This window comes from Myotis daubentonii, chromosome 5 (assembly GCF_963259705.1).
Source record: "Myotis daubentonii chromosome 5, mMyoDau2.1, whole genome shotgun sequence".
NCBI lineage: Eukaryota > Metazoa > Chordata > Mammalia > Chiroptera > Vespertilionidae > Myotis > Myotis daubentonii.
This window is the reverse complement of record NC_081844.1, coordinates 33,273,033-33,292,520: the sequence shown is the minus strand read 5'-3', so window position 1 is coordinate 33,292,520 and position 19,488 is coordinate 33,273,033. Positions and strand designations below refer to the sequence as shown.

General features: G+C 51.9%; 1 protein-coding gene and 1 non-coding gene across 7 annotated transcripts; both read right to left on the bottom strand.

The window, feature by feature from the left end:
- Nucleotides 1–574: 574 nt before the first annotated feature.
- MBD3 (methyl-CpG binding domain protein 3) lies at nucleotides 575–12,719 on the bottom strand. Of its 6 annotated transcripts, none has more exons than XM_059697322.1 (6): nucleotides 12,569–12,719; nucleotides 7,317–7,476; nucleotides 6,584–6,721; nucleotides 4,032–4,122; nucleotides 3,471–3,648; nucleotides 575–1,448 (listed from the first exon to the last, which is right to left on the bottom strand). In XM_059697322.1, exons 1-6 carry the CDS (start codon nucleotides 12,580–12,582, stop codon nucleotides 1,235–1,237), a joined length of 795 nt encoding a protein of 264 aa, XP_059553305.1. In that variant the 5' UTR covers nucleotides 12,583–12,719; the 3' UTR covers nucleotides 575–1,234. The 6 variants fall into 6 exon arrangements, with proteins under 6 accessions (XP_059553305.1, XP_059553306.1, XP_059553302.1 ...); XM_059697323.1 differs by having other exon boundaries at nucleotides 575–1,430; XM_059697319.1 differs by having other exon boundaries at nucleotides 12,473–12,715.
- Nucleotides 12,720–15,468: 2,749 nt separating this feature from the next.
- Nucleotides 15,469–15,606, bottom strand: LOC132236310 (small nucleolar RNA SNORA8). Its single transcript, XR_009453252.1, has one exon. It is a non-coding gene; the product is annotated as a small nucleolar RNA SNORA8 (small nucleolar RNA).
- Between the last annotated feature and the right edge of the window lie 3,882 nt (nucleotides 15,607–19,488).

The following is a 19,488-nucleotide window of genomic DNA, read 5'->3' as shown; positions in this document are numbered from 1 at the left end:
ACAGCTCTGAGGGGTCCCATGTCACCCCGCACCCCTGACCTACATGCCCCGGGTGTCTGGCCAAATGCCTCAGCAGTTAGGATCCTTGCCGTCACAAGCTGTTGGTTAGGGCAGAGAGAGAAACCAATATTGCCTTCCTTCACACCCCAACCAAGGATCAATCCCAAGGCACTAGGGCTGTAGGGGATGAGTGAAGTGACAAGATTGTGATGATCTTCGCCCCAGTGCTTCTCGGAGACCACTATTCTGGGTGTGGCACTTAGAAATGCTTGGCCATGAAACACACCTCTAGACAGGAACACACAGGAGCCTGGGCCCCAGTGGCAGCTCCAGCCAGACCACATGACAGCTCACAGCCCAGAGTGCTGGGTATTAGCTGTACCTGTTATACAAGGAAAAACGGAGGCACACGGGTCAGCCCTACTGTGCTCCTGGCTATGAGCAGTCCTCCTCAGATGCTGGTGGCTGAGCCTTTGGCAGGACCCACCAGGCCAGACAGGTTTTCGGATGAAGTCCAGATTTCACATCCTCGTCCAGCAAACACAAAAGGTAAAGAAGTTACAGGACCTTCAGCCTCGTTTGTACCACCGGTTTATTGAAGGAAAACGTCCGGGCTGTGCCGCTTTCTTTCAGACACTCTTGAGTGTCACGGCCTTGCTCAGCTGGATGGGCACTCGGGGAACCACCCTGCAACCCTTTCTGGGAGGGCTGACAGTCTGGCCCAGAGGATTGTCCCTCACACTCAAGATCGGGAGGTAAGCCTGTTTCAAAAACCCTTTTCTGAGCTCAGGATGGCGACAGTGAGTCCAGAGGCCCAGTTGCATCCAGGAGCCATATCCCTGCAGGCAGGGCCTAGGAGCAACCAGCACTTTCAGAAGTCTGGCCCTTCAAAGAAGAGCAAACGTGGGGGTTTGCAGGGCCGGGGACCATCCTCCAGCCATGACCCTAGGTGTCCTAGTGGCCAGGGGAGTGGACATGCCTGGGGAGGAGGGCCACCTTCCCCCCAAGCCTGGTCCCATTAGGGCAAGGGCTGAGTCTGTAAGTGCCCCACACAGGCATGGCTCTGGAAGGACAGGGAGGGCCAGGCCACCCTGGGCTCCTCCAGGGAGACAGGTGCTCTCCTAGCACAGCCGATACCCAGCGTGGAACAGGTCCAAGAGCTCTTGGATTGTCTCTTCCCCCTGTGGTCACTACCCAAGCACATGCTGTAGCCTGGGGTCCACCTACACCTGCTCTACATGTGCTCCATTTCCTGGTCTTGGTCAGGCTCCTCCTCCTCATCCTCTTCATCTTCTACCTCCTCTTCCGCACCTGGCTTGTCCAACGGCGCCTCACCATCCCGGGCCAGCTCCTCCACATGGGCCAGCATGTCAGCCATCAGCGCCTCTTCCAGCCGTTTGCGAACCTGCTGTACCAGTTCCTCCTGCTTCCTGGAGACACATGGAGTGCTGACAGGGAATGTCCCGATCCGGGAAGACCGGGTGCGAGGCCAGGAGGATGGGATGCACAGACATACATGGGCTACTGATTTGGGGCCCCGAGGGTCCTCCAGCCCTGGCCTGTGGCTCACACTCCCTTCTTGAGCAGGTAGCTCTGACTCAGCCTTCACCCAGGGGCTCGGAGTGCTCACTCTATTCCTATTCCACTGGCCGCCTCACTCCCTCTTTCCACCACCCTGTCTCCCCACCTCCTGACAGGCACTACCCCAATCAGTTCTGGTCTGCCTGATGGCTCTCCTCCTCCCAGAATAGGTGGTCACCTGTCTGCTTGGCTCTTCTGGTCTAGTGCACAATTGTAAGCTCTTTCGCTAGCACTTGAGTGGGGTTTGCAAGGGGAAAAAAGACCACTGAGTGTCCAGTCCACTGCCTAGCCAGTGTCACCTGTCTTGTGGATGACAGTTTGCAGGTAGAGAATTCTAGGTGGGGAATGGCTTTCCGTCTTTTTTTTTAATTTTTAATATGTATTTATTGATTTCAGAGAGGAAGGGAGAGGAAGAGAAAGATAGAAACATCAATGATGAGGGGGAATCATTGATTGGCTGCCTCCTGCACGCCCCCTACTGGGGACAGAGCTTGCAACCCGGGCATGTGCTCTTGACTGGAATCGAACCCAGGACCCTTGAGTCCACAGGCCGACGCTCTATACACTGAGCCAAACTGGCTAGGGCTGGCTTTCTGTCTTTTGGCAAAGAAAGCGGCTGTAGCCTGGTAGCTTGTCCATCTGCTTCCCCTCCCTGTGGCTTTTAAAATCCATCTCAAGTTCTATATTTTCACTGTAACATAAATCTAACGTTTGTGTCTGTTGCCAGGTCTAATAAATGTTGGCCCTGTCCCTGTCCTGTGTGGGGGGTGTCCTTTCTCTCCTTACCACTGTCTTCTCTGCTCAGCTGGCTACTCGCCTCTCCAGACAGGACCAAATCCACTGCCTCACCCATGACTTAAATTTTTCATTTTAGTGACTTCTAATTGTAGTTCTGCTTAGCTTTAAAAATCCTTCCAGTCTTTTTGGAGTTACGTTCTTTTTTTATACTTTCAATTCCCTCTCTTGCCCTTTCTCTTGGGCAGACTCTCTGCATGGGAGACTTGGGGGTGGTGGTGTTGTATCTTAGTTCCATGTCCTCACCTTATAGGGGCTTCTCTTATATCCACGACGCTTTGAACCCCCAATTCCCGAGACAGGAAGCCCACAAACCCACAACCTAGCACATACACCAATCAGGCCATGCCTGCTCTGGTTTCCAGCCCTTTTTTTTGTGGGGGGAGGGTGATCCCTAAATTTCTTAACTTCCCTTGACCTCACGAAACTTTCTGTTGTTGTTAATCCTCACCTGGAGATATTTTTCCATTGATTTTTAGGGAGAGTGGAAGAGAGAGGGAAAGACAGAGAAACACTGATGTGAGAGAAACACATCACCTGGTTACTCCTACACACGCCCCCACCAGGGCCCAGGCCAGGGAGGAGCCTACAACCAAGGTATGTGCCTTTGACTGGAATCGAACCCAGGACCCTTTGGTCCACAGGCCAACACTCTATACACTGAGCCAAACCAGCTAGGGCAGACCTCACAAAACATTTTAAGTTTTGCACTGACATTTAAGGTTTTAAAAGATGCGTATTTATCCTTTCAGCATTTTGACGTTTCCTGCCCAGTACCAGTTCAAACCACCTCCTTACCAGGTCTTCCCAAAAGGTTCCAGCAAATGGACGCCTCTCACTCCGAGTCCACCTGCCCCTGGGCACTACCAACGCAGGCCCACACTAAAGCCCCAGCATATGTTTATCTTAACCTCTCACTCAGCACTTCCTGTTCCTGTCATGTGCCCACTTCCTGCCACTCTCTAGAGCCTCCTCCTCTGTGCCACAGCTAGTATCCCACCCCTCAGCAGGGCCCGCAAAGGCCTCCTACCCCTGAAGGCTCGAAGACACACCGGCCAGGAGCCACAGAGAGGGTGAAGTGGGAGAGCAGCTACCTGATGTCCTCATCGGTCACCATGAAAGCCTTGCAGAGGGGCTGGGCCGTGTTGAGCCATACTCCAGGGTTCTTCTCCACGGCAGCTGAGAGCTGGCCAGTGATGGGCATGGTGCTGGTGTGCAAGGCGCTGGCGATGGCCGAGAGCAGGGTCTCATCTGTGCAGCCGGGTCCCACGCCTGCAGGGGCGCAGGAGGTACAGTCACCACCAGGCACTGGCCTTTGTCCCTCAACCTCGGATGTTGTCCCCAAACCCCTTTATGGGCAGGCAGTTGCTCTCCATCAGAAAAGGAGCTCTACATGCTCAGGGATGGATGGTTGTGTTTATGGTGCGGGAGCAAAATCACACCCCCAATTTTTCCAGGACCCTCCAGGACAGATGCCTCTTGCCGGTCCAGTGCCTCCCCCCAACCTCGCCACCTCCCCCCTGATGTGTTCTGCTCTGGGTAGCTGTCTCCAGGACCAGATATCAGGTGTCTGAGGTTGGAGGGTCCCTTCCTTTCTCCTGCAGGCCTGGCCCCCTTCCTAGCTTCTCCTTACCCGTCCTGGGGTCTGGGTTTACCTTGCAGACCTTTGGGGAGGTCCATGGTCTTCACAAGCTCTTCAGCAATATCAAAGGCGTTCAGGCCACTCAGCTTCTTCTCCCAGAAGAGCTGCCGCCGGACAGACAGATGTGAGGCCAAGACAGCAAAGCACCCCCATGCACAGGTGAACCATAGCAGTCCGATGATGGCTAAAGCCCATCCACATGTAGTGCAGTGGTTGGTCTCAGCATGACCTCTAACCCCTACCCTGGCTGGGTTGCTGACATCCCAGCTTGAGAAATGAGGGTGCCATGGCCCCAGCGGGATCCACACCCAGGCCCATTTTCCCAGAGCAGAGAAACGCCAACTCCAGTTTCTGGCAGGACAAAGACCCAGGATGTTAGATGTGCAGCGATGTTCCCAAAAGACTGTCCCACACACCCTACCATACAGTGTGTGATGTTTGTAAGTATGTATGAAAACACCAGCAATTCTCAGTTTTTGAAAAGCAGGTTATACATCCATTATGTATGATCTTATTTAAACCCCCTTCCCCCACAAAACTTATCCATTTATTCAAGAAAACACTGGCCAGCCCAGCTGGCGTAGCTCAATGGTTGAGGGTCAACCTATGAACCAGGAGGTCACAGTTCAATTCCCAGTCAGGGCACATGCCTGGGTTGTGGACTCGATCCCCAATGTGGGGCGTGCAGAAGGCAGCCGATCAATGATTTTTCCTCATCATTGAGGTTTTTATCTCTCTCTCCGTCTCCCTTCCTCTCTGAAATCAATAAAAATATTTAAAAAAGTAAAACATTGGCCAGAAAAAGCCCCAAGTGCCCCAGCAGCCCTCTGCATGGTGGGTGGGGCCTTTGCTCCCCACAGAACTAGGTTCTGGGTTGACTGTTCTGGACTGCACTTGGGCTGAGGGACCCAACAAATGTAGGCTCGAAGAGTGGACTGAGCATCTTCTCTGAGGAAAACACCAAATGGGGGATGATGCTGGTGCTGCAGGAGGGCCTGGAGGTCTGGGGGCCCTAGAATGGGAGGCTCTCATGGAGGATCTGGCAGTGGCATCTAGGGCTGAGCTCGAGGCTGGGGTAGGGTCAGGGTGAAGGCCGCAGAGCTCGAAAAAGCAAGGCCAAGGACAAGGAGTAGACCCAGTCACCAAGCTGGGCAACCTGGTCAGGTACACGAAGACCAAGTCCCTGTAGGAGACCTGTCTCTTCCCCTGCTCATCAAGGAATTGGAGATCATTGAATTTTTCCTGGGGGTATCCTTCAAGGACAAGGTTTTGAAGATTATGCCCGCGTAAAAGCAGACACCCGCTGGCCAGAAGACCCAGTTCAAGGCATTTGTCACCATTGGGGACTACAATGGACCTGCTGGTCTGGGTGTTAGTGTTCAAAGGAAGTAGCCACTGCCATGTGTGGGGCCATCACTCGAGCCAAGCTCTCTATTATCCCTGTGGTGAGGTTACTGGGGTAACAAGATCAGCAAGCCCCACACTGTCCCCTGCAAGATGACTAGCTACTGTAGCTCTGTGCTGGTGTGCCTCAGTCCTGTCCCCAGGGGCACTGGCACAGTCTCGACGACTGCTACACCTTGGCCAGGGGCTGCACTGTCAGCCGGGGCAACTTTGCCAAAGCCACCTTTGATGCTTTCTCTAAGACCTACAGTTATCTCACCCCTGGCCTTTGGAGAGACTGTGTTCACCAAGTCTGTCACTGACCATCTTGTAAAGACCCACACCAGAGTTTCTGTGCAGAGGACCCAAGCTCCAGCTGTGGCCACCACATAATTTTATGCAAGAAAAATAAATTGAGCCCGGCTGGTGTGGCTCAACGCCTGAGCACTGACCCATGAACCAAGAGGTCGCTGGTTCGATTCCAGGTCAGGGCACATGTCTGGTTTGCAGGCTCAATCCCCAGTAGGGGGCATGCAGGAAGCACTGATCAATGTTTCTATCCCTCTATCCCTCTTCCTTTCTCTGTCTCTAAAATCAATTAAAATAGCCCTAGCCGGTTTGGCTCAGTGAATAGAGTGTCAGCCTACGGACTGAAGGGTCCTGGGTTCGATTCTGGTCAAAGGGCACATGCCTGGGTTGTGGGCTCGATCCCTAGTAAGGGGTGTGCAGAAGGCACCCGATTGGTGATTCTCTCTCATCACTGATGTTTCTATCTCCCTCCCTCTCCCTTCCTCTCTGATATCAATAAAAATATTTTTTAAAAATTAAAATTAAAATCAATTAAAACATATTACCAAAAGAAAGGAAAGAAAAATAAATTGATACCCTGGCTGAGTATTAGAGCACTGTCTTTTTTTAAATAAGAGCATTGTCCTGGTAAGTCAAGGTTGTGGGTTAGATCCCTGATCAGGGCACATGAAACAATCAGCCAATGAATGCATAAAATAAGTGGAACAACAAATCGATGTTTCTCTAAAATCAATCAATCAATAAAAAAGAAAAGAAAAAGAGACTGAATTAAGCCTGTTATTTTTTTCAAAAAGAGAGGACCCAGCTTGGAGGGAACAGTAGATTCAGGGCTGGGCCTGACCTGGCCAGGGTGTGTGCAGGGTATGTGCTCACCTGCCGGGGCTGCTCCACAGCCTTCTGGGGGTCACTCTTCACCTTGTTGCTGGGATGGTTGGTGATCTTGGTCACTGGCTGCTTGAAGATGGATGCTGTCTGCCTGACAGGGAGGGCTGTGTTCAGATCAGGTTTGCCCTGTGGAGACAGGAACAAGGCCACTCATGACTCTCCAGAAGCCTGACTCCTGTGTTCTCCCAGTCACTAGCACACCCTGTGGCACCGAGACCTGCAGGAGATGCCAAGTCCAGTCCCTGCCTATTTGTTGCACTCGGTGGGGCTCAGGACGCACACTGGCCCTGCCCTGTCCTTGCCTCCTGTGCCTCATTCTCTGTGAAGTACTAGCCTGGGGGCACCCTGGCTAGCTGTCTAGCAGCCAGGGCAGGGACAGGGTCAAAGTCCCACTGAACATGTGTCCATCAGAGACTGGGGACACACACAGGGTCACCGGGTACCCATGTGGGCTGTCAGCTGTTGGAGACACTGTTCAGGGAAGGAAAGCGCAACAAGCACCAGAAGCAGCCAGAGACCTCTCAAGGGACAGAATCACGATTCCTTTTTTCTCCTTTTCTGTGGCCTCCAAATTTCCCTCAGCAAATAGTTACTTCAACACCAGAAGTAAACTCCATTTCAGTATCAGCTGTTTCCCCCACCACAGTGGGTCTGAAATGGTGAATCGCCCCGCCCCCCGCCCCCCCATTGTAATGGGGTGGAGCAGGGCAGGGTGGCTCACCTTGACCTGGTTGGAGGAGTCATAGCGCACCCGTTGCCGGCTCTTGTTCATCTTGCTCATCAGCATCTTGCCCGTCCGGAAGTCGAAGGCCCCCAGGTCCATGGAGCCGCCCAGGTACCGTGCCAGCTGTGGCTTGCTGCGGAACTTCTTCCCACTCGGGCTGCGGCCAGAGAGGAGTCAGTGGCTGCAGGATGCGCCGGGCCACCCCACACCCCCAACTTCAGGCCCAGAGCAGAGATGAGCACCCGGATCTACAGAGTGGTGGGGCCTAGCCCTGAGAGCCTGACTGCCATTTTCAGAGCATCTTGAGACTAGACCCAATGATAGCAGGTATTGGAGGGACATGCCCTGATAGCAACCTCCTTCTAGTGATTATGGCGTTGGGACTAGGGGCTCCTGGGGGCCAATAAAATCTCATGTTAAGATTCGGGACCAGGACCCCAACAACTGCTCAGGCGTGACCTGTTGGGAAAGCTGGAAAGCAGGAGCTGTGATGACCTGGCTGTGAAGATTCGCATCCTGCTCAGCTCTGAGGACACAACACCCCCCACAGGGCCACTGTGCAGTCACCACCACCATGCTGGACAGGACCAGCACAGGACCCAGCATGCAGTGACAGTCCTGCCATGAAGACTTGTGCAGCCACTTTGGAAATAGTCTGGCAGCTCTTCAAAGGATCAAACAGCAATCCCACCCCTAGGTATCTCCCTGAGAAATGAAAACATACACCCATGAAAAAATTTAACCCAAACATTCACAGCAGCAGGATTCACAATAGGCATAAGTGGCAACAACCTAGATGTCCACCAGCTAATGAACAGACACAACATGACCCCATCCACACGCTATTCCTACTCGGCCACGAAAGGGAGGGAAGCACTGACACTCTCCAATGTGGATGAACCTTCGAAGACATGACGCTCAGTGAGAAGCAGGCCACAAAAGGCCACACCGGGTGATTTCATTGATGTGAAATGCCCAGAACAGGCACATCCACAAGTATGAGTAGATCTGTAGGTGCCAGGGGTTGAAGAGTAGGATCGAGGGGTAACTGCTGATGGGCATGGGGAACCTTGGAGATAAGCCCCCAATTTGAGCAAGTGCACACCTGCCCCCTCCAGTCCTGTTCACATGTCCAGGCACACAGCAAACCAGGGACAATGGAGGGCAGGACGGGTGGTTCCAGCCAGAAGGAAACCTATGGCACACTCAGCTCAGGCAGCCCTGCTGGCACCCCCTACTGGGGAAGGTTATTGCAGGAACTTGTGCTTCTTCCCTTGGCCTGGCCACGTCAGCCTGGACAGGGTGCTTTAGCAGAGTGCCCTACTGCCTAAGGCTGCTAAGGACTCTTCTGGAAGATCCACTTTTATGCTGTGCTCTGTGCTGGGAGATATGAACACCCAGCCCATGTGCCCAGGGCAATGGAAAGGCAGAGGGAAGGAACCCACTGGAAATACTCGTCAACATTTCTTTGCCTCCAGTCACTTCCACCCGTTGCTGTTGTCTTTAAACATGAATGAGAACAGGGAGATCAAAACACAGAGCCCAGCTGGTGTGGCTCTGTGGCTGAGCATCCACCTATGAACCAGGTCACGGTTTGATTCCCGGTCAGGGCACATGCCCAGGTTGCAGACTCGATCCCCAGTGGGGGGCGTGCAAGAGGCAGCCAATCAATGATCCTCTCATCATTGGTGTTTCTCTCTCTCTCCCTTCCTCTCTGAAATCAAGAAAAAAAATATTTTTAAAACAAAACACAATGCACAGGTTAGCAGTTGCTCAGGGCTGGGGATAGGGGAATAGGGCATTGGGGTTCCTTTGGGGGTGATTGACTGTGGTGATGGCTGTATCTTTGAATATACCAAAACTGTACCCTTTAAATGGGTGACTTGTGTGGTATGCATACCCTATCTCAATAAAGCCGTTTAAAACAAGTGCCAGGGGCTCAGAGAAGGAATGGGGAGCGACGCTAATAGGTAGAGGGCTTTGATTTGGGATGAGAATGTCTGGAACTAGAATGGTGACGGTTGCACAATGTTGTGAAATGTACTAAAAATTGCCAAATTGTCAGCTTTTAAAGGGTGAATTGTATGGAATGTGAAATTATATCTCAATTTTCAAAACAGGTTTTGCAGATCCGTACTGACAGATGAAGACACCCTGACATTTAGTGAGGAAACAAAGGAGCCCTCAGCCCTTCTCTGGAGTAGGCCTACCTGGGAGCCCAGCTGCTGTGGGACGGGAGCCTGTGCCGTGTGGAGCCTGGGGGTCTGAAGAGATGCAAACGGACAGACACTTGCCTCAGACCTGGTCCTGCCCTATACCTTGCTTCCCATCAGTAGATGAGTCTGCTGCTCTGGTTTGCCTAAGTCTACTTCTACTTTCAAATGAGATCTTTTGGAAAATCCTCTCAAAAAATTATTCGTTAGGTCAGGGAATTAACTTCCCTCAAGTCCTCAGTTTCCTGCCTGGATAGAAAATGTCAAGCAGGGACTGTTTTTACAAAGAAAACACGGGGCAGCCAGATGTTCTACTCCATAACCCCCAGTCTCAGCAGACTCTGGGAGTGAAGTTCAGACAAATCATCAAGATGGAGGGTTGGGTGGATGAGCCCCCAAGGGGTGGTCCATAGGGTCACTCCCTCTCCTGCAATGCAATTCTTCAAAGGAGACATTTACTCACTACCGCTCTTGGGAGGAAGACAAGAATTCAAGGCCTGCGTGCCCCTAGGGCAGTGATGGCGAACCTTTTGAGCTCGGCGTGTCAGCATTTTGAAAACCCTAACTTAACTCTGGTGCCGTGTCACATATAGAAATTTTTTGATATTTGCAACCATAGTAAAACAAAGACTTATATTTTTGATATTTATTTTATATATTTAAATGCCATTTAACAAAGAAAAATCAACCAAAAAATTGAGTTCGCGTGTCACCTCTGACACGTGTGTCATAGGTTCGCCATCACTGCCCTAGGGGCAGGGCTAGAACTCAGGGCCAGGTCTAATCTGACTCCTCCGCCCCCCACTGCATTAAGACCATCAGGAAAATCTACCCATGCTCTTCCCCAGTAGCTGGGTTCAGAAGGGGTCTCCAGAGGGTGGTGAGGGGGCCAGGAACTCACATTCCAGGAAAACACCACGGTTCCCCATCACATCCCCCCTAGATCTCCCACCACTGGGAGAAAGGGGGACAACTGTCGGGTCACTCAGGCCAGAGACCTGCAATGAAGCTGGACTCCGTGCCCCCCTCCTCTCCCATCTCAGGCCTCACCTCTTCAGTGCAGCCATGGGAAACCTCAAGTTGCATCCGTCCAGCCCGTTTTGGAGCTTTCCCCCACCTCCAGACCCCTATGTTCGGGCCGGGGCCTCACAGCTGACGTTCTGACATGCTCCCAGGCAGGAGGGGATGAGGATGCTCTAGCCATGCTGGCCTTGGTGCAGCCCCTGAGCTGCAGGCTGCTCTCTGCTACCACAGGCCTCTGCACAGGCTCCTGGTGTTCCCACTTCCTGGACTGCTCTTCCTCCCAGCTTCACTGTTAGGGCTCAGCTAGACATCACCTCCTCAGCTAGGCCCTCCAACCTGCCCCAGCTTCTGCCAGGCACCCCTACCACCTGCACTTCTCAGCATGTCACCACCTAAAACCCAGGAGTAACAGGGTGAGGGCTGGTGCCTCAGCTGTCACCTGGAAGGGGAGGGCCGGGGTCTTACTCCCAGCTGAATGGCCAGGACCCAGCAGTGCCAGACACCTAGCAGATGCTGCCGAGATGTTAAATTAACCAAGGACTAGAAACAGAGAGACCTGCCTCGGTCCTTGGATCTAAAAGCAAGCAGCACACAAGCACATGGTCCTACTCTGAAGCCTCCCCGCTGACCCAGGACAGAAGTAAAAGGATTGAGGTTTTCTAACGAGCCTGCGAGGGAGTGATCTCACCGCAAATGACAGCAGCGGATAATGCACATGTCCCTAAGAAACACTTCTGCAGCGCCACTATGTCAATGAGTAAGTTAAAGGTTCCGGCCAATTCTGTAAACTACGTTTGGAAGCCCACAGTTTCGCTCCCATCGCTGCCCTGCACTTTCTGGAAACCGGGAAACCAGAGTCTGAGCTTGTCCTGGACCAGTCACTATCCTTGCCCAGCTCACTTCCCTCCTTCTTCCGAAAAGGGGCTAGCAAAAGCCTAGCTCTCCCCCTCCCCGCAAGCGCTGGAGGATGGAGCATTGCTTCTGCTTTTCCTTGGCCTCACCCAGCCAGTTTCTGGGCCCACAACCAGCCTGCATAGCCCCCAGCACCAGCTGGCATTCAACAGGAGGCAGGTGTCCTGCCGGCTCTTTCATCAGGGACCTGAAGCAAAGGGGAGGGAACCGTCAAAGCTGGCTCAGAAACAAAAGGTCCTTCCAGCAGTCAGGGGGGAAAGCGGGAGAAGGCACACAGCAGATGGCCCACTGTCTGGGAATGGGCTTCAAGCCTCCCACTAATTCTTTGTTCCACGGAGAGGGTTCGGGCCCATTTGGCCTCTTCTCCCGGGCTAAGGGCAGCTCCTGCTTCCAATATTGGGGAGAGGGACTCTGAAAACCTCGGACCACTACCCACAGGCTGGGCTCTGTTTGTGCGGGGTTCATAAAGTCTCATGTCCCGCGTCTCTGTGACGGAAGGATATACGACCAACGTGGTTGCCGCTCCCCAAACAAGCTCAAAGATCGGAAAGGGTGACCATTCAAAACACGCATCCTCAGCCCCCCCCCCCCCCAACCCAGGAACCTGCTTTCCTAGGTATGCCCTCCCGGGCCCATCAGAGAAAACTTAGCCCAGCCCCCACCCCTGCCTCCCAGCGACATCTGGCCTGCACCGGCCGGCGCCCTTCGGCCCTCTGGCAGGTTTCCCATGGCTGCCGAAGAGAGGCCGGCGCTCGACCGTCCGTTGCAGATTCAAGTGCCATGCGGCCACGTTGGGGGCGCACGCGCACTCGGCCGATTTGGGGGCGGGGAGGCCGGGTGGCCGCCGCGCGCGCGCACTGGGCCGGGCGTCCGCCGCGCGCCGAAACGCACGCACGACGCACGCGCGGGGGCCCAGGCCGCGGCCCCGGTCAGGGTGCCCAGGCCGCCGCAGAGGCCGCTGGGAGGCGCTCGTTGGGGCCCTGCCCGGCTAGCACGTTCATTCACCTATAGTAAAAGACATCCCTGTGGCCGGCCGACAGCCCCGACCTTCTGGGCACTTCTTCCCTTTCCCAGCCCTGCGGGAGCGCCGGGCACTCCCACCTCTTCCGCTCCATCGCGCCCGACTCCTCGGCCCGCCGCCGCCGCCGCCGCCGCCCGGACCCCCGGTCTCCGCCGCCTCAGCTGCCTCCGCCGCCGCCGCCACTTACCGTGGCTGTTCCGGCCCGCAGGCCCCCACCCTCCACCCCCAGCCGGGCGCGCGCCGGCTTTGCCGCCCTCTCAGCCCCCTCCCCGCGCTAGCCAGCCCCCGCTCGGGGGGCCCGCTCCGCCCACCCGCCCGCGCGCGGGGCCGCGTGCTGCGCAGGCGCTGCGCAGGCCCCGCCCCGCGGCGACAGCGCCACTCCGCGCCCGGACGGAGTCACCGGAGGCGGCACGAGGCTCGCGCGCCCCGCGCCTGCGTTCTGTGTTCGTGCTGCCCCCCGTCTCGCAAGGATCTCCCTCCTGCGCCTGTCACCACGACCCCGCCTGGGTCCCGGATGCCAGCCCGGCGGCGGACCTCTAAGCCAAGCCTCCCGGTCTCACGGCGTCCAGCCTCTTCACCGGGGTCCACATCCCGGGCCGTGGCCGTGGGCCACCCCGCTGCATGCCCCGGGTCCCACCAGCGCTTTTCTGACGTCTCCGAATCCGGCAGTGCGCCGCCTCCTCCCCGCCTCCACCTTAGTCCGGCCACCGTCTGTGGGTTGGGGGTCTCGCTCTCCTTCTGTCCCCCTCCCATAACCTCCTCCCACCCCAGCCAGAGGGTCCAGGTGGCGCTGCCCTGGCAGTCCCTCTCATGGCTTCATTGTTCCCCAGAGCAGAGCCTGGCCGGCCCGGGCAGGCGTTGAGACTGCAGGAGTGGACGGCGGTGGGTGGCGGGCGCCAGGGCCGGCTGGACCTCCTGCCTGCCGCCCTGGAGGCCTGGGGTGAGCGGGAAGGTGAGTGAGAAGGCCCAGGACCACCCAGGGAGTGCAAGAGGGGCAGCCGGAGTACCTGCTTCTCCCCAGCAGGTGTCTTCCCAACTCTGGGCCCCGCGATCCGTGCTCAGGTTGGAGGCAGGTCCCAGGCAGGGAAACCCAAGCCCACAGCAGGCAGGTGTCATTTGTTTCAAGTCTTCAGGTGAGTGCAACTCCTGAAGATTCTTTATATCCCTTCCCCTCCTGAGTTCTCCAAGGGGGAGCTGCACAGACAGGTGAGCAGGCAAAGTAGCCAAGTGGGCACCCTGAATGGGAATGGGGGGTGACGAGATTCCAAAGCTGGTTCGAAGCCTTAGGTTTCCATCTGCAGAGTTCAGACCCAAACCCAGGGCTCCAGGACCCTGGCCTTAACTAGTCCTAATCTGCTAGATGTGTTTTCCCGTGGGTGTGACTTTATTTTTAAATTAATTTTTTAATCTTCACCAGAGGATATGTTTTTATTGATTTTTTTAGAGAGAGAGAGGGAGAAACATCAATTGATTGCATCTGGGGAGGGAGCTGAAATCTAGGTATGTGCCAGGACTGGGAATTGAACCTGCAACCTTTTTGGTGTATGGGTTGAGAGTCCAACCAACTGAGCCACCTGGCCAGAGCATGAGTTCATTTCTTAATATAAGAAATATAGCCCTAACCAGTTTGGCTCAGTGGATAGAGCGTCCACCTGCGGACAGAAGGGTCCCGGGTTCAATTCCAGTCAAGGGCATGTACTTTGGTTGCTGGCACATCCCCAGTAGGGGGTGTGCAGGAGGCAGCTGAATTGATGTTTCTAACTCTCTATCCCTCTCCCTTCCTCTCTGTAAAAAATCAATAAAATATATTTTTAAAAAAGAAATATAATTACAACCCAGGTGGTGTGGCTCAGTGGTTGAGCATCGATCCATTCACCATGAGATCCAGGCACATGCCCAGGTTTCTTCAGGCTCTGTCCCCAGTGGGGGGTGTGCAGGAGGCAGCAGATCAATGATTCTCTCTCATCACTGATGTTTCTATCTCTCTCTCCCTCCTCCTTCCTCTCTGAAATCAATAAAAAATATATTTAAAAAAAAGAAATACAATTATAGAAACAACACATTAATTGTAATCAGCGAAGCCATTTGGACACATATAAAGGAAAAAGTATTAACAACACTCCCACCCCGTGTCATGGGTCCCGAGGATTATCCCGTCCTGCTTTCAGTTCTTGGGGTATACACAGAAGTGGAATTCCAGAAGTGAAATTGCTGTCAGATGGTAATTCTACGTTTAATTCTTTGAGGAACTGCCATCCTATTTTCCACAGCAGCTGTCCCATTTCATATTCCCATGAACAGTGCACGCGGGTTCCAGTTTCTCCAGATCCTTGCCAGCACTTATTTTCTGGCATTTGTTTTGTTTTTGATAGTAATCATGCTGATGGATGTGTGGTGTTGGATCATAATTTTTGATCTTAGGAACCACTGTCAAACATACAGCCTGTGTGCCCCCTACTTTCTCCTCACATGCTTCTCAGGGAATCATACTCCAAGCAACTGGTCCAGAGGCTGTGTACCTGACTAGGAGAGCGGGCATGACCCCAAGAGGGAGGGACAGGACTGCCCACTCCTCTCCCCTTCGGCTGGGCCTTCCCTGCACTTTGCTCCTTTGAAGTAAACCCCCTTTCCCAGGCAGGCTGGCTCAGTCCCCAAGCAGACACCCTCCCCTGCCCACCTCCACAAGGGAAAACAGAAATTAAACCCAAAGGGGCCATATGAAGAACCTTTAAAAGACTTTCTATGGCAGGGTCTCCCCCTCAGCACTGTTTACATCAGGAGTCCAGTTATTCTCTGTGTATAGGGGCACAGGGGTGCTTCCTGGGCATTGTGAGATGTTGAGCAGTATCCCTGCCCTCCACCTACTGGATGCCAGGAGAACCCTGAGATGTGACAACCACAGATGTCCCCAGACACTGCCAATGTCCCTGCAAGCTAATGTGAGACTAGGGGGGCAACTCTCCTGGGGCCCAAATTTAAGGTGTGTGTGTGCCAAATTACCAGGTTTAACATGCTTAAAGCTGAGAAAACCAACAATGCCAGATACTGAATTTATATCGCACTGTCCTTTGAACACCCAGCAGGAATAAACTGCTGAATGCAGATACCATGCAGTGTATCAGAATGTTAAAATTTTTTAAAAATATATTTTATTGATTTTTTACAGAGAGGAAGGGAGAGGGATAGAGAGTTAGAAACATCGATGAGAGAGAAACAGATCAGCTGCCTCCTGCACAATCCCCACTGGGGATGTGCCCGCAACCAAGGTATATGCCCTTGACCGGAATTGAACCTGGGACCCTTGAGTCAGCATGCCGATGCTCTATCCACTGAGCCAAACCAGTTAGGGCTTAAAATTTTAAGTAAATACAGAATTGAGCAAACAGTGCTGTGTCAAGCCATTTTGGAGACCACGACAAAATGAGACATGCCCCTTTTATGTCGTTTTAAAATTATTTTTTATGTACTTATTTAATTTTTATGTAGTTTTTTTTAACAATTAAGTTTTTCCCCCGGAACATTAAAGTCATTAAAAAAAGTATTGCCCTAGCCGGTTTGACTTGGATAGAGCGTCGGCCTGAGGACTGAAGGGTCCTGGGTTCAATTTCACTCAAGGGAATATGCCTGGGTTGTGGGCCCGATCCCCAGTAGGGGGTGTGCAGGAGGCAGCCGATCAATGATTCTCTCTCATCATTGATGTTTCTATCTCTCTTCCTCTCCCCTTCCTCTCTGTAAAAAATCAATAAAATATATTTTTAAAAAAACTATTAACCATTACAAAAATGCCTAAAAATATGGGAATTGGGGCGTTTCCTTTTGCACAGCCTTTCCATGCTGCATGTGTTAAATACTGTTAACAAAAATTTATGAATACTCATTTATCTCACAATTCATGTATTTAAGTGACAGATATGTTCATATATGTCTGAAAGAACATCTCAAGTATTATAAATGGCAAGTGACAGGAAATGAACATCCCTGGCTAACTGACTAGTTAATAAATGTTAGTACCAGGCAGTTTTAAAAACTGAGGCTGCTGCCCTGGCCAGTGTGGCTCAGTAGTTTGTGGAGTGTCGTCCCATGCACCGAAGGGTCTTGGGTTTGATTCCTAGTCAGGGCACATATCCAGGTTTTGGGTTGGATCTCCGCCGGGGCATGTACAGGAGGCAACCGATCAACGTCTCTCTCCGTTCCTTTCTCTAGAATCAATGAAAAATCTCGGATTAAAAATAAATTACGTAAGTGCTATGTGTGTCACTAATTTAACTTTTTCAAAATATATTTTTATTGATTTCAGAGAGGAGGGGAGAGGGAGAGAGAAATATAAACAGTAATGAGAGAGAACCATTGTCTGCCTCCTGATGGGGATTGAGCCTACAACCTGGGCATGTGTCCTTGACTGGAATTGAACTCGAGACCCTATCGCAGGCTGACGCTCCATCTACTGAGCCAAACCGGCTAGGGCTCATTAATTTAACTTATATAGTAACAAGGGTATTATTCTTCACCTTTCCTAACTCTGACCATATAGTTTTCCTGTTTTCTATTTTGATTTTTCCATTGCTTTCTTATATTCTGTATTCAATTTCTGGCACATCACTCCACTTCCACATTTTTGCACTGCTTACACTATGTGCAATCTTATTCCTTGCCTGCACAGATGTGGAAAGCTAGATATAAACGTTAAAGCTTGCTTGTTTTTTTAAAGCTTGAGTTTTATAAACATTTTATTTTATTTTAAATATATTTTGATTTTTTTAAAAAATGTTTTATTGATTTTATACAGAGAGGAAGGGAGAGGGATAGAGAGTTAGAAACATCGATGAGAGAGAAACACCGATCAGCCGCCTCCTGCACGCCCCACACGGGAGATGTGCCCGCAACCAAGGTACATGTCCTTGACCGGAATCGAACCCGGGACCCTTGAGTCCGCAGGCCGACGCTCTATCCACTGAGCCAAACCGGTTAGGGCTTATAAACATTTTAATGTGTAGTTTGGACATGATTTATTGACTAAAGTTCTCTAAACTGGAAATGAAATGCATGCCTTCCAAAAACATTCTAGCTTTATAACTTCCGTAATAAGCATTTCATTGAGAAATATCAACCTAACTACAAAAAACAACACACACACCAAAAAATAAAACTAAGGATACTGCTTAACACCTAGAGTGCCGGAGAGCGCGATCGCGCTCCCCCTGCAGTGTCACTATTAGATGCTAGTAGTTCACTCTTTATGTGGGAAAAAAAAATTAAACACCTTAACTCAAAATGCCTTGGCAATTTTAGCATAGTTCCTAGGATATTGGTTGGCACTCAAAGGGTTAAGTGGTCACCCAAGCCATCAGGTTACCAAGTCTTCAGCATCACCACATTCAGGCAGGGCAGACTTCAGAGCAAGGTTTAATGCATTCATACATCCAGGAAATAAGCCTTAGATGAACAAAGTACATGTGGAAAGGTGTGTAGTAAATGCCACTACTTGTGTTAAAAATATACAGCTGTTATGGACTGCATAAGGGGTTCCTGCCCCACAAATTCCTATGTTGAAGTTCTGAGCCCCAGTGCGGCTGTCTGGATTGGGGCCTCCAAGGATATAAAGAGGTTAAATGAGATCAGAAAGGTGGGTCCTGGCACCCTGGGATCAGTATGGTTCTAGGAGACACCAGAGAGCCCACTTGCTTTCTCTTCCTCCCCCTACTCAGGCATCAAGTGAGAAGGCGGCTGTCTGCAAGCCAGGAATCAGGTCCTCACAAAGCCAACCCTGTTGGAACCTGGATCTTAGACTTCCAGCCTCCAGAACTGTGAGAAAATGGAAGCTACTTTCATTATCTAACTTCTGTTAAGAATAAAATAAGATAAATTCTCTTAAGCCACCCAATTTGTGGTGTTTTGTTATGATAGCCCATGCAGACTAATATAACGGCTATTTTAAAAAATATACTGTCTATATACAATCTTTCTAGAATTTTCAAGAACTTGGCAAGAATTAGAACTGGGCAGGGGCACCAAAGGGAATGGACTATGCCTTATCCGTATGTACCTGTTTTTATATCCTTCATGTGATGGTTTCATACATCTGTAAGTTCTGATATTCCTCCTTTGAAAACAGTCTAATTCTTCTCCCCTTGTGTGTGGGCTGGACGCGGGGATGTGGTCCTAATGAATGGAATGTGCAGTGAGAATAGAATAGAGGATGGAGTGAGACTTTCGAGGGTAGCTCATAAGACATGTGGCTTCTGCTTGCTCACTGTGAAACCACTCCCTGGGGGGTGCAGGGGGTGGTGCCGGAGAGTTAGCAGCCACTTTGTGAAGATGCCCAAGCAGCTCTGCGGGCAAAGCCACCTGGAGAGGAGCTGAGGCCTCCCTGTGCCAACAGCCACATGAGGGAGACACTGGCTCCTCCATCCGCAGTCTGGCCTTCAGATGAGGTGGCCCCTTGATTGCAGCCTCATGAGAGATCCTGAGCCAGGACAACCGATAAGTTACTCCCAAATTCTTGGCCCACAGAAACTGAAAATAATGTGTTTGTCATAGGGTAATTTCTTTTTTTAAAAAAATATATTTTATTGATCCTTCACAGAGAGGAAGGGAGAGAGATAGAGAGAGTTAGAAACATCGATCAGCTGCCTCCTGCACACTCCCCACCGGGGATGTGCCCGCAACCCAGGCACATGCCCCTGACCGGAATCAAACCCGGGACCTCTCAGTCCGCAGGCTGATGCTCTATCCACTGAGCCAAACCGGTTTCAGCCATAGGGTAATTTCTTTCTTTTTTTTCTAAAGATATATTTTTATTGCGAAGCCAGTGTAGCTCAGTTGGTTGAGGTTGTTGGTTCAATTCCCGGTCAGGGCACATGTCTGGGTTTCAGGCTTGATATTCAGAAGGGGGGCATGTGGGAGGCATCTGATCAATGTTTTTTTTTCTCTCTCCCTCGCTAAAATAATAAAACAAAAAAACATCGATCTGCCACCTCTTGCAGGCCCCCCACTGGGGAAT